At 45.6% G+C, this 14,029-nt stretch overlaps 1 protein-coding gene across 2 annotated transcripts in view; it reads right to left on the minus strand.

The window, feature by feature from the left end:
- Positions 1 to 12,522: 12,522 nt before the first annotated feature.
- LOC309566452 (uncharacterized protein) overlaps positions 12,523 to 14,029 on the minus strand; it is a 253,261-nt gene continuing 251,754 nt past the window's right edge. For both annotated transcript variants that reach the window (XM_082271598.1, XM_082271599.1), the window contains exon 17: positions 12,523 to 12,765. In XM_082271598.1, coding sequence (XP_082127724.1) covers positions 12,569 to 12,765 — 197 coding nt within the window. In that variant the 3' untranslated portion in view covers positions 12,523 to 12,568. The remainder of the gene's footprint in view (positions 12,766 to 14,029) is intronic.

Below are 14,029 nucleotides of genomic sequence, written 5' to 3' on the forward strand. Positions count from 1 at the left end.
GCTGGTTATGTAACAGGTATTCCTTTCACCGCTCCTGCATGGTTATTGTTTCTTGGTTTTTGTTCTGATTGACAACCGCTCGACCCGCACACCTTTACCTGTCAAGTCTTCTATGGAACCTTTTGCCGGTGCGGGACCCTCATTTAGGTCGGCCTGCACGCCCGCCGACAAGGATCCTTTCTGTCACCGGCTGAGGGGGCACTATGGCGACTATGTCTGGTAACGCTGTCCGATGCGCACGCGAGCTCCCATGAGGAAAAAAGAGAAGTCCTCCAAATTTGATTGCTCTTTGCTCCCCCTTCACCCCTATGCCCCTGTTGGGCCTTACCCTACGCCTCACACTCCCTTAGTGCCTCAACCACCGCTTGAATTATGGATTCACTCGGCTACCTCTGCCCCTGTGCTGACCGGCAAACATACACACTACGTGACACCTACACTCACACTTGTTAACCGGCATCTGGATCTTGTTCCATGGCACCCACCATGAGTGTGATTTCATGGAACGTTAAGGGACTCAGATCTCCCAACAAGCGCATGGCGGTGCTCAGACATCTGAAACGTCTGAGGGCCGACGTCGCGATCCTGCAGGAGACGCACCTGGAAGCCAAGGACTTCCACCGCATGAAAAAATTGTGGGTAGGACAGGTTCTGGGTTCCCCAGCAATCAAGGGAAAGGCGGGAGTACTGGTACTCATACACAAAAATTCCAGCACACTTGTAAAATCTTCTGTTACAGATGATGCTGGCCGAGTGATTGTGCTTCACCTGGCGACCGCCCTTCGAGAGTGGGCGGTGGCCGGAATTTATGCGCCCAATGCTCCAACTGATTCTTTCTTCCAGGAAGTTACCCGCATGGTAGCCCCCTACCTACATCTGCCACTCCTGGTGACAGGTGACTTCAACTCACTGATGCACCCCCTGGAGGATAGGTCTTCCACAAAGGACACGCATACACCCAGACCCCCACGTCACTCCCCTCTGCTGAGGGACTTTGCGGACAGTGTTCAACTCTCGGATGTCTGGAGGCTTAATAACCCAGAGGGTAAGGAATATTCGTTCTTCTCGAACCCCCATCACACTCTTACGCGTATTGACTACATTTTTGCCAATCCCAAAATGCTCCCCTATACGGTCGCCCCACGCATACACGACATTGCCGTATCTGATCACGCACCGGTCTCGGTTACCCTTACGCTGGCGGTTCCCCTCCTTCCTAAATAAAGACCCGGGCATGGCCTTGCTCATCAGGGATGTCTGGACAGATTTTGTATCACTTAATGACTCGCCGACGGTCTCCCCCGTACTCTTGTGGGAGTCGGGGAAGGCCGTGCTCAGGGGTCGTATTATCTCATACGCTGCAGCGTACAAAAAGTCTATTGCCAAAGAATTTATGACAGCCAGCTCCCTACTGAGAGAAGCCCAATCTGCGTTGAATACGAGAAATAACGAAGAGAATAGGGAACGATGGCGCGAAGCCAAGGCGTCTTTCGACGACTGGGCGTCGAAACGGGAATTACTTTACAAATCGCACCAGGATTGGAAATATCATTCTTTCGGGAATAAACCAGGCAAATTGCTAGCCTCTCTTTGTAGAGGCCCCTTTACCCCGACGCAAGTCTCCGCTCTTAGGGATGCCGACGGTAATAGGGTGGAGGACCCCCAAAGCATAAACGACGTCTTTGCAAAATTTTACCAAGCTCTATACAGCCAGGAGTCTATGGACGAGGATACTGCCTCGGACTGGCTCTCTAGGGTGCCCCTCCCACAGGTCACTCGGGAACAACTCTCACGTCTGAACGAACCTCTTTCACTAGAGGAGATTTCCAAGGGCATTAAATCTCTCACATCAGGCAAATCCCCCGGACCCGACGGCTACACTCCAGATTTCTATAAGCTAGCGGCCGACACAGTCGCCCCGACGCTGCAATTGGTGTACAATCATATTTTGGACGGCAACCCTTACCTCCCCACGGGCCATCAAGCCCATATAAAATTTGATATATAAAAAAGGGAAAGACCCTCTAGACCCCGGCTCTTACAGACCAATCTCACTTCTCAATGTGGACTCCAAGCTGCTCTCCAAATTGATGGCGGACAGATTGGCGTCCATAATGCCCTCTATTATTCATCCCACGCAATCCGGATTTACAAAAGGCAGATCTGCAACATCGAATATTAGGAAGGTACTGGTGGCTTTGGAGGCTTCCAAGGCCGACCCGGGCACGGACGCGGCGATAATCACTCTCGATGCCGAAAAGGCTTTCGATAACGTGAATATCCAATGGCTGGATCGAGTCCTCACCAAAGTGGGCCTCTCGGGCAAATTTTTGCACCTAATCAGAATGATGTACGCGAGTCCGCAGGCGCAGGTGGTGATTGCGGGACACATCTCTCCCTCGTTCCGACTGTTTAAGGGGACGAGGCAGGGGTGCCCGCTTTCGCCTCTACTGTTTAATCTAGCTCTGGAACCCCTGTCCAGATATTTGCTTTCCCATCCTGACCTTAGAGGCATACGAGTGGGGGCGGAGGAACTGCGCACCGCTATGTTCGCGGACGATGTACTTATTTTTACGTCAGATCCGGGCCACGACCTCCCCTTGATCGAGGATATATTCGCGGACTACCGTCGGTGCTCGGGTCTCCGTATTAACTTCCACAAAAGCGAGATACTACCCCTGAACACGACGCGCACTCCTCAGTGGGCGGCTTCGTCAAAACTACGTATAGCGACCACACACATCACCTATTTGGGCGTCAAAATAGGACGTTTTCCCTCTACCATTTACCGTTTGAACTTTACACCAGTGCTTGACAAGATGGTAGCCGAGTTGAAATCCTGGGCTAATTTGCCACTTTCTTTGTTTGGTCGGTGCCACTTATATAAAATGACCACCTTCCCGAAACTTCTGTATCCTATGCAGACGATCCCAATCCTGTTGAAACATACGGATATCAAACGACTCCATGCAGCAGTGTCTAGTTTTATTTGGCATGGGAAAAGGCCTCGTATATCCCTCAACAAGCTGCATATGTCACGGAGGGAGGGGGGGGTTGATTTACCAAATACTAGAATATATAACCTAGCGTGCCTTCTGCGGGGATGCTTAGATTGGATCAGCAGAGAATCACGATATACAAATTATTCATTGGAGACCCAAATGGCTGCTCCTCACGACCTGGTCGCTTTGCTGCACTGTGGGACAGGGGATGTCCCTAACGCTCTCCGCCACAATATCTTAATCAAGGATACGGTGGCTGCTTGGAGAGAGACGAGGAAGAGGTTGGGGTCTTCCCAAAGATTGTCCAGACATCTTCCCATCCATAACCACCCTGGTTTCCCACAGGCGCAGCAACATTCGGCATATGGGGTATGGTCCCAACGGGGGATAAAATTGATGGTGCAGCTTTTTGACGCGGATACTGGGAGCCCTTTAAACTACGACTCATTTGCCAAGACTCACGATCTGCCGAAAGGCCACTATTTGTATTTTAGACAATGTATAAGTTATGTGAATGATATATGCCGTGCATCCTTATTGCGATTCCGCCCCACCCTGGTAGACCAATGGATTCTTCAGGCCAAACACAGGATATCGCACTTATATAAGCCGCTACTCCAGGAACTCTATCGGGGAACTGAGCACTCGATCGCTAAATCCTGGAATAAGATGCTCAATTCACCTGATGCTCACACCAGGATCTTAAAGGGCTACCTGACTACTCGACAGCATGTAACCAATGAATTCTGGAGGGAGCAACAGTTTAAAATTCTCCATGGAGCATATTACCCTCACATCCGATGGTCGAAAGACCCAGCACATCATTTCTGCACTCTCTGCAAAGAACATTACCCTTCTCTTCTGCATAAGCTGTGGCTCTGCCCGCAGGTTTCATCTTTCTGGGACAAAACAATACGCTATATTACCAGAATGCTGGGGGTATCCATTCCCAAAGATGTCTTCCCACTCGTGTTCAATTGCCTAGACCCGGAAAGTCTTCCATTGCCTAAAGACTCCAGGAAAAGCGTAACTCAATTTAAGCCATGGCTGGTCAACTGTTTGATGGCAGCCCGCAGATTGATTCTGCGACACTGGATGTCGGACTCCGCTCCCACTATTGCTGAACTTTCCTCTGATATCATCTCTTTAAGGAATATTGAACTGGTGGGACCCACATTGGATCCTCGCCTGACCCGATCGACCATAGATCGCAAGTGGAACCTGCCGACCCCCGATCCTTCTTCTCTTGCGGGACCTTTCACATCCCCACTGAACTGAACTGATCTGAGACCCCATTACTGACTTGGTGGACAATTGCTAACACTCCTACGGCTACACTTTATTTCAAGTCACTGATATTACATATATTGATGTGCTTGGCAATACTGGTGTCTATTTAGTTGCATCGTATGGCGCAGAGGTAGAACTGTTCTTATACACATAGGATGGCAGTAGTCCTTTTGCAGTCTTTTAATCAACCTTTTAATCAATCTTGAGGTACTGGTTACTCCCTCCCCCTCTTCCCCCCCTTCTACCCCCCTATCCTTCCCACCCCGCCATGCATTCCCTTCACCTTGCTTCCCTCTCCTACTTCCCTGTGTCTGATATGTGCGAAAAAGTTACTCACCATCTGTTTTGGTTTACTACACTTTCATGGTCGATGGAAAACCTCGACATTCTGCATAGTTTCTCAGAGCTCAAATTGTTTACAGGTTTAATATTGTGGTTTGTATACTGATGTTATTGCTCGCTTACTGTTTTACTTTGTATTGAGCACGTTTTCCAATAAAACTTTGATTAAAAAAAAAAAAAAAAAAAGAACACATATAGCGGAAGAGAGTAAAAAGAACCCCAAGAAATTCTTTCAGTATATAAACAGTAAGAAAGGGAGGCCAGAACACATTGGCCCCATAAAAGACGACAAAGGAAATTTGGCCACAGAGGACAGAGAAAAGGCGGAAGATGATGTCATCTGTGACATAAGGGGGTGGGGTCTCCCGATGACGTCATCTGGCGGCCACGCCCCTAATGGCTATATAATAAGCTGCAGAGACCGGAGACCGGCATAATCAGCGGAGACGTCGTCGGAGGAGGATCGGAGGAAGAAGAAGAGCCGACAGCAAAAGAGCAGAAGACCGGAGAGGAGAAGACAAGAAGAGCGAACAGCAGAAGAGCGGACAGCAAAAGAGCAGAAGACCGGAGAGGAGAAGACAAGAAAAGAGGACAGCAAAAGAGCAGAAGACCGGAGAGGGAGAAGACCGGATGAAGATTTTTAATTAACTTTCTAAAACATCTCCTGTCGTTATTTACATACACTGCCTTTTATGTGGTGAATGAGTAGGAGTACAGTGTACCCCATACCCATTCACATGGGGATGGGGTCCGGGATCTGGGGGCCCCCTTGTTAAAGGGGGCTTCCAGATTCCGATGAGCCCCCTGCCCACAGACCCCCACAACCACCGGCCAGGGTTGTGGGGATGAGGCCCTTGTCCTCATCAACATGGGGGCAAGGTGCTTTGGGGTGGGGGGTGCAGAGCCCCCCCTGCCCCAAAGCACCAACACCCCCCCATGTTGAGGGCATGTGGCCTGGTGTGTTCCGGGGGGGTGGGGCCGCTCGCTCGTCCCCTCCCCTTTCCTGGCCTGCCGGGCTGCATGCTCGGATAAGGGTTTGGTATGGATTTTGGGGGGGACCCCACGCCGTTATTTCGGCGTGGGGCTACCCTAAAATTCCATACCGGCCCCGAAGGGCCTGGTTTGGAACCTGGGGGGACCCCCACGCCGTTTTTTTCCCATTTTGGCGTGGAGTTCCCCCTCAAGATTCTCACAGCGCAAGACGCACCGCAGGTCGGATCATCCTGATCCGACTTGTGGTGCGACTTCCATTCAAATCAATAGGCTCCCATAGGGAACCATTGATTTTGAATGGAGGCAGAAAAAACGTATAACGTGGCTTAACGCACGTTAAGCAACGTTATTCAGCCTTTAGCAGCGTCAGACGTTTTTACAGCTGTAACGCTGGTCCTCAGAATGCGCAGGCCGTGGGTTCTTCTTGCAGCTTAAAAACGCCTAGGCCACTTACAGCTCAAAAACGTCTGTGTGTGCCTGAGACCATAGAATAACACGGAGGTGCGTTTTTAGGCTGCAAAAAGAAAACGCCTGACGCTACTTACAGCAGCGTTAAAAATGCCCCATGTGCATGGGGCCTATAGGTTGAACTGGATAGACTGATTTCTTTTTTCAACCTCACAAACTACGTAACTATGTAAGTATCAGGCCAAAAATGACCACACAACTTTAAAAATGTCACAATGTGCATATAAGACAAAACACAGTTAATAATATGCGTACTGTTAAAGATTCTGGATATTTATTGTGACGGTGTTCACGTCCCTGGGAATGAGGGACAGATACTTGGGAAACGCTGAGAATATGATTTGGATTACTCAAATGGGACAGTAATAATTATCAACAATATATCTCAAGAACTAGGAAGATTTAATCCCACTTTACACTGTGAGACCTAGACTGTTGTAGAACATTGCCATAAAGTCTGTGACTCCTAAATAATGTGTATTCCATGTACTTAGGAGACGGACAGACTGATACTGGGGTCTCTTGCCATTGTCTATATAATAAGGTGTTCTGTTTTTATAATTAGGATAATGTGTAATTTTGTATTTTGTTTTAGCTTTGTTGCCGGGCAGTCTTGTCATGTCAGTCTGGTTTAAGGGCGCTGAGTTAATTAGCATGTGACTGATAACCTTGTCTAGATGGGATTAGCCACGAGTCAGCTGTAGCTCGTTATCTAACCATTGTGTGATGTTTTGAGTAAATATTCGGGTCATTGTTCATGTAGTGACTGACATACAGTACTTCTCAAGTGTATAAAAGTCTGTTTCTTGTTCAATAAAGAGTTGATGTTTTCAGACACATACAAGCTAAGTTCAGGCTAGCTTTTTTATGTAGGGCGGCTCGAATCTCTATATATGTTCATGACTGCAAGGAAGCCGTATACTGACGGTAGACCACAAGTACAGTGTGGGTCGGCGGTTCTGTTACATTTATTCCAACTTGTTTCACAGAGTTGGTCTGCTTCCTCATGGAATATTAATACCTATCAACTGTAAAAATCCATTGAAAGTGACCAATTGCTGCAGCTCCAGAGGGACGAAAGAACATAACAGTCGTGGATCTGCAAAGACCCCAGCCACGTTGCAGGGGGCGGTCTGTCAGACACTGGACACAGTTGCTGCAGCAACTTCCCTTGTTGGCAGACATCCTGTTAATACCCAGTGATTGAGACACTAAGACAGAAAGGTCTATCACCTGTCCTGAATAGTCCAGTGTCTGACAGACCGCCCCCTGCAGCATGGCTGGGGTCTATGCGGATCCACGACCTTGATCTTCCTTTTGTCCATCTGGAGCTGCAGCAATTGGTCACTTTCAATGTATTTTTACAGTTGATATTAATCGTCCCTGAGGAAGCAGACCAACTCTGCGAAACGCATTGGAATCAATATGCAGAATCTTCAACTCTAAGCATATTATCAACTGTGTTTTGTCTTACATGTACATTGTGACATTTTTAAAGTTGTGTGGTCACTTTTGCTCTGATACTTTTACTCATTTGGAATAAAGCTTTACTTGATTTTAATATATGATTTTCACTTTCTGGCCTCTTTGACATTTTTCATCCTACAAAGTCCTGTACATGTTAGTGCCCCAAATCTCCTTTTCTTTCCTTGTTTTCTTGGTTTTAAGTAAAATATGGTATATTCCTAACAAAATTGTATTCTTTTGTCTGAACGGTAGGTGAAGTTTTTGACTTCTTCTCATGTGTTTTCCAGTGTCTCCTTATCTCCTTTGTTGTGAAAAACAAAAAAACTCTTGTGATCAATGCTGAAGCTGAATGTATATTTTCAAGTGGGGAGTGACTGGACTTTTCCAATATTGGACAGCTGACGTTTTTATCAGTGACTGCTTGAAAGGTAAGTTCTGCTTTCTCTTTAGCTAACCCATGGTCCTCTGGGAATCTTATGTTAGTTACATGTCTAGTTGTAAAACATTTTTCTCTATCATCCATTGACAGACGCAGCTCCATATCTTCTTAGACCATTGGGTTATGCTCCACCCATCAGGAATAGGACACTAGGCAGGGAAAAGCTTTACCACAACTATGGGGCTGTCCCTGCAGGCATAACCCCACACACTCTGCTTCAGCTTCCAGTTTGTTTCTGCCTAGTTTAGGAATAGGACCTAGCTCCCTGCTGGGACTTTGGTCTTAGCTATATAAAAGGGAAATGTTTTGTTATATATTAAACACAAATTTAAGCAGCGCTAGCACTCAGGTGATATGATTAAATAGCACTATGTTTTCTTCAGATTAAATAAATAAATAACACTCTAATGATAATATGTGCTCAATTGTGTGATAAAAAAATCCTCATAATAAATAGTGTTTATACAAAATATATAACCATAATAAAAAACACCATTAATAAATTACAATCTAGTGGTGGTAAAGTGAAGTGCTGAAATAATATATAAAAAGTCCATAAATAAATTAAGTATATAATAGTGTCCTTATGGTGATCCAAAGGTAAAGTGCTCCAGTGCTGATATACAATAAGTGCTCCAAAAGTGATAGGTGCCCCTCTCGGTTCCCCACTCACCAACTCGCCAATATTTAGAAGCCTTGATATTATTGCACATAAGCCCTTGGCACCAGGATCTTTAGACAAGATTCTCCATACGCCTTTCAATGCATATACATGGGTCCGCTGCTCGGTGCGTACAATGCAGGGGGATCGCACTGTGCCCGGCCAGCTAAAATATATAAATATATAAAAATATTTGTTATATGTAATTTTAATTTACTAGTTAGAGTTCCTGGAGAACTACAAGCAACAGCCGGCTGAGGTTTCAGACTGGATAATCTAGATCCTTATGGTCTCCCAGCCTGGCCTGCGAGCATGAACCGGTTATAGTTCAGCACTAGGCCTCGCCACGACAAAGCCCCGATGGATGGGGACGAGCCTGCGAGTGGTCTGTCTCGCTGGGACGTGACGACCTGGAAGGCCCTGAGTCGCAACGCACCCCCTGGCTGGCAGCACCCCCTCCCTGGGTGGGAGATGGCGCCCATCTGGTACCGTGGTATGGTGAGTAATGCTGTCCCCCCAAACCTCTGGTGGTCTCGGGGTGAACGTGGGCCTCCTCCCTGGAATGGTCAGACCCTCGGGAGATCCCTCGGTTCCCCTGGCCTCTCTGACATACCAGGACCCCCCCAGTTATTCCCCTCCCTTTCCCTAGTAGCTTCCTACCTGGGGGGCGGTAATATAACGGTCGCTGCTTCGTTCCTGCGGGGGGGGGTTGACTGTCCTGGTGGGGTCTTTTGTGAAGGACCTTCTGATGCCACTTGTCTGGGACCCCCCTCCGGGAGACCGTATGGCGTGCCGTGGGGGGGGCCGCCATTTTGCTGTAGATTCATGCTCATTATTCTCAGTTGACAATGTATGGGCAGTCATTTTCTGTTAGTTCCCCATAGGAATGCATGGGGAGGCCATTTTCTTGTAGTCCAGATCAGGCAGCAGGTATGGCACATTTGATCTAGGCATTTTTTTTTCTGTTTCTATTTCCTGTGTCAGAACATTTTTACTTTCTGTTTCACAGAACGTTCCAACAAGCCTCCTGAGCAGTTGGGTAATGTTTTTGGGGTCCCCTGTATGGGTTTCCTTACTCACTCTGTTATCAGATTGTACTGGATTGGCATTTGTGATACCGCTAGTGTGGCGGTGGGCTCGCGATTTGCGATCTTTTTAAAGTGACACTGCATTATTTAATCAGTGAAAAATGGAGTCCCAGGACTATGTTTTACCTACAGACCCCCTCAGTGTGGCTGCGGGACCCTCTGAGTCGCTGTCTCTGTCTGCTTTTACAGCAGTCCTGGAAAGCCTGGTGTCAAAGGTAGATTTTGTGTTCAAAAGTATTGATAGCTGCAAAGGTCCGCTGCCTTCATCTTCATTGGTGGTATCCTCCGATTCTGAGGCAGATATGGCCACCATGAATGCTGCCCATCCTGATGGATAGGTGTCCTCTCATTCAGATGGTGAAGAGGACCTGTTCTGTCCTGGTTGAGCTCCATGTTACCTGGTTGGCTAATATTAGCCTTTGGGGAATTACGTTCTTCTTTGCGTTTGTTTTCCCACCCCCTCATGCATATACTGCTTTGGGACGTCCCAATGATCTAAGAAGATATGGAACTGTGTCTGTCAATGGACGATAAAGAAAATTGGATTTTTGAACTTACTGTAAAAGCCTTTTCTGAAGTCCACAGCACCCGCCCCTCTACTTATGAGTTAAATGGGGTTTTTGTCTTCTAAATACTGCTTGCAACAAAATTGGAAGCTGTAGCAGAGTGTGTGGGGTTATGCCTGCAGGGACAGCCCCATAGGCATGGTAAAGCTTTTTCCTGCCTAGTGTCCTATTCCTGATGGGAGGAGCATAACCCAATGGTCTAAGAAGATATTGAGCTGTGTCTGTCAATGTACTTCAGAGAAAAGGATTTTACAGTAAGTACAAAAATCCTATTTTTTTTTTTTAAGTTAAAGTAAACCTTTCCTGTGAGAAACATAGAGGCTGCAATTGCTGACCTCCTGAAATTACCAGCCCTCTGGCTGTCATTCTCATTCTTTGCTGTTGACCCAGAACAAGTGCACACTTGTCGGGGAAAAGTCATCAACTCCTGCATGCTTATTGTTAGCGAATTAAAGTACTGAAACTACAGGATCAGAATGACAACCAAACAACTAAAATTCAGCAATGGCATGCCTTGTATTTCCATTACTCACTGCTAAGTCATGGAAGAAATACAAGTAGAACTCCAGACAACTGTAAAACACAACTTAATCCAGTTATATATGAATTTCAAATATTATTACACAAAGGAATCTGTCTTGATGTCAATCCTCTGTTCATACTTATTCATACTGGTGGAGGGAAGGGAAGCTCTAGGCAGTGGTGTATTTTGGTTTTGTGCTGCCCTAGGCAAGACTAAAATTGGGCGCCCCCCCCCCCCTCCAAAGTAATTTGCCCCACTCCTTCCTTTTTACCGGATGTGACTCCCTCCAAAATTGAAGTTAAGTCCCAGCATGAACCCCTGAGATCTCACGGGGGGGGGGGGGGAGAGGGGGTGGGACAGAGAGAGAGAGGGGGGTGAGTGTGGGAGAGAGAGGGGGGGTGAGAGAAGTGGCCAATAGAGTCTCAGGTGGAGGGGGGGGTGGCTTTTTTGCTGCCCCCCCTGCAAAGTGCCGCCCTAGGCCTGGGCCTTGTTGGCCTAGGCCAAAATACAGCACTGGCTCTAGGGGCAGAGAAGACTCCATTAAATTGTGCAATGCTGTTATCTAAACCAGCCTTTTTCAACCAGTGTGCCCAGGCACCCTGGGGCGCCTTGAGGTTTCTTTAGGGGTGCCTTGGCAAAATTCCTAAAAATTGCCCAAAAATTGTATACAAGCTGGTGTTTAGTTACACAAAGCCACAGGTTTTCATTGTGCACCATTACAACCATCCTAACGACCAATGACATCAGCTGATAAGGAGGATGTCAGTCACCTGCATAACATCCTTGTTTGACCCTCCCCTGTCCCTCTTCATCAGCTTTGGGGTCATATTAGCTGAGTGATTGATAAAAACTAAGGGAGAAGAGAAACATTGGAATATTTAAGTCTGTACCAATGTGCAAAAGCGTATTTTCTTTAAAGAATACATCACTTATAACGTTGGGTGTCCTACTTGGACTTGTGGATGTTGATGTATTATGTAAAACTATTAGAATAGTTTTAACATTTTAGAATGAGGTGCATCGAGATTGTCCATGATTTTAAAAGGGTGCGTCGAGATTGTCCATACGTTTTAAAGGGTGCCTTGACTGAAAAAAGGTTGAGAAACACTGATCTAAACTATGAACATGCTGAGAAGAGGGAAGAGCAGAGGGGTGAGCTGTTCTACCATTGTCCAATCATAGGATTGGCTGGATCCTAGAACAAGATGTATTGCTTGACTGCAATGCAGGCTTCAGAGAGGTCCAGGAATTGGCTGTTTTATACATGGGTGTGCCTGGATCACAAGACCAGCTGAGCAGAATTTAAAATCCTTTGGCAGGAAAAACCTTCCCATATATCTATTTCAAATGTTCATTTAGCTGTTTCCCTGGAGTTCTTGGTTGCAATATGAATTATAGTATGTGTCAGAATAAAACATAAGCACACTGAATACATAGATCTTTTTTTTTTATTTCCTTTTAAGATTTAATGAAGTGGAGAAGGCACACTTCCCGGGTTTGCTTATATATTTTGAAAAACATAAGTTATAACTCTGTACAGTATATAACTTTATCTGCAATAGACAAGCAGAACCATGCCGCACACTGTCGATGCACCCAAAGAGTCTTGAGTTTCACAGGAGGGCGCTATCTACAGACACACTCTCACAATTCTGTATGGTAGGAAAAGCAAAAAAAACACAATTTAGAAAAAATGTAAGATTTATATAAAATGTAGGTTAGAAATGCTTCAGAGAAGAGCCAGCTGTGATGACCGCTGGTTAAAAATGTTGCTTTCCACAATCTCCTGAAATGAAGGTCGACCATCTGGGCTCTGGTGCCAACACCTCAGCATCAAACTGTAGATGTCACCGGTGCACAGGGGAGGCTGGGGCAGTCTGTATCCTGATGTGACCTTTGTATGCACCTCCTCCAAACTTTTAAGAGCTGGGAAGACAAAAAATAATAATAATAACAGTAACCTGCCATACACCTGGGCAATTCAAACTAAACAGAAGATGGAAAAATCCATCAACAGAGGTTACCTTCAGTGAAAACCACGTTTAAAAACATTCCAGAAATATAGGATAATGAAATTATGGGCACATCTCCATTTTCTTTTAAAACTCAGCCCCACATCCTGATCCTCCCTAGCGAGAAATGGACAGTAGCTCTTTCTTGTAAAGCTGCCGCTAGACAGTGTCTCACTATAGAGCAGAGTTGTATAAAGTACTCAAAACCCATACTTGAGTAAAAGTACAAGTGCTCGATCAAAAAGTGACTTGAGTAGAAGTGGAAGTGCTCGATCAAAAAGTGACTTGAGTAGAGGTACTAAAGTATTCAACATTTTTTGTACTTAAGTATTGCAAGTAGTTTTTTTTTTAATTTTGCTACTCAAGTACTGAAAGTAAAAGTACCAGTAGTTTTGAAAAAAAAATTGCTACTCAAGTACTGAAAGTAAAAGTACAAGTACTGTGTTATGTAGTTATTAAAGAAAGAAGTCAAAAGTTTGAACATCATATTGTTTTTTATTATTTCAAATGCAGCTTTTATTTATACATACAGTAGCATTTATTTTCGTATGCGCTGATAATAGACATGTTTTGAGCTTCATGAAACCTGCCATCTACTGTTCTGGCAGTGGTAATTTTTAAAATTGTAACGAGTAACTATGCAGCACAAAAAAAAAATATCGGAGTAGAAGTATTGAAATCATTGAAAAAATGTAGTGAAGTAAAAGTGGAAGTAGGAGAAAAAAATTCTACTCCAGGAAAGTACAGATACCGCCTTTCGGTACTTAAGTACAGTAGTTCTACTTAGTTACTATACATCTCTGCTATAGAGCCACATGATCTGGTTTCCCCAAGAGTTTCCCCAAGAGTTTAAGACAGATTCCAGTGAAGACAGCCTACTTCTTTATGAAGAGCAATCACAGTGATGGCATGATTGCCTTTGATTACTCCAGTTTCTCAAGTACACGCAGCACACTTTCCTCCCTTACTAGATTTCCCTCTTAAGTCATGTGCACTTCCAGTGGAATCCAAGTTTGTTTTTTTGTCACTAAATATTTTCCATCTTCCAGCTCCTAAAAGGACTCTCTGCTTTTCCTTTTCATAAAAAAACAACAGGTTCAATTTGGAGCAGGAGTAGGCAATGCTGGAGAGGTGGGGACCTACCTGAATAACATGGAAGAGATTATAGCATCTCAGGA

The sequence above is a fragment of the Pelophylax lessonae genome (assembly GCF_965119305.1).
Source record: "Pelophylax lessonae genome assembly, chromosome: 11".
Lineage (NCBI taxonomy): Eukaryota > Metazoa > Chordata > Amphibia > Anura > Ranidae > Pelophylax > Pelophylax lessonae.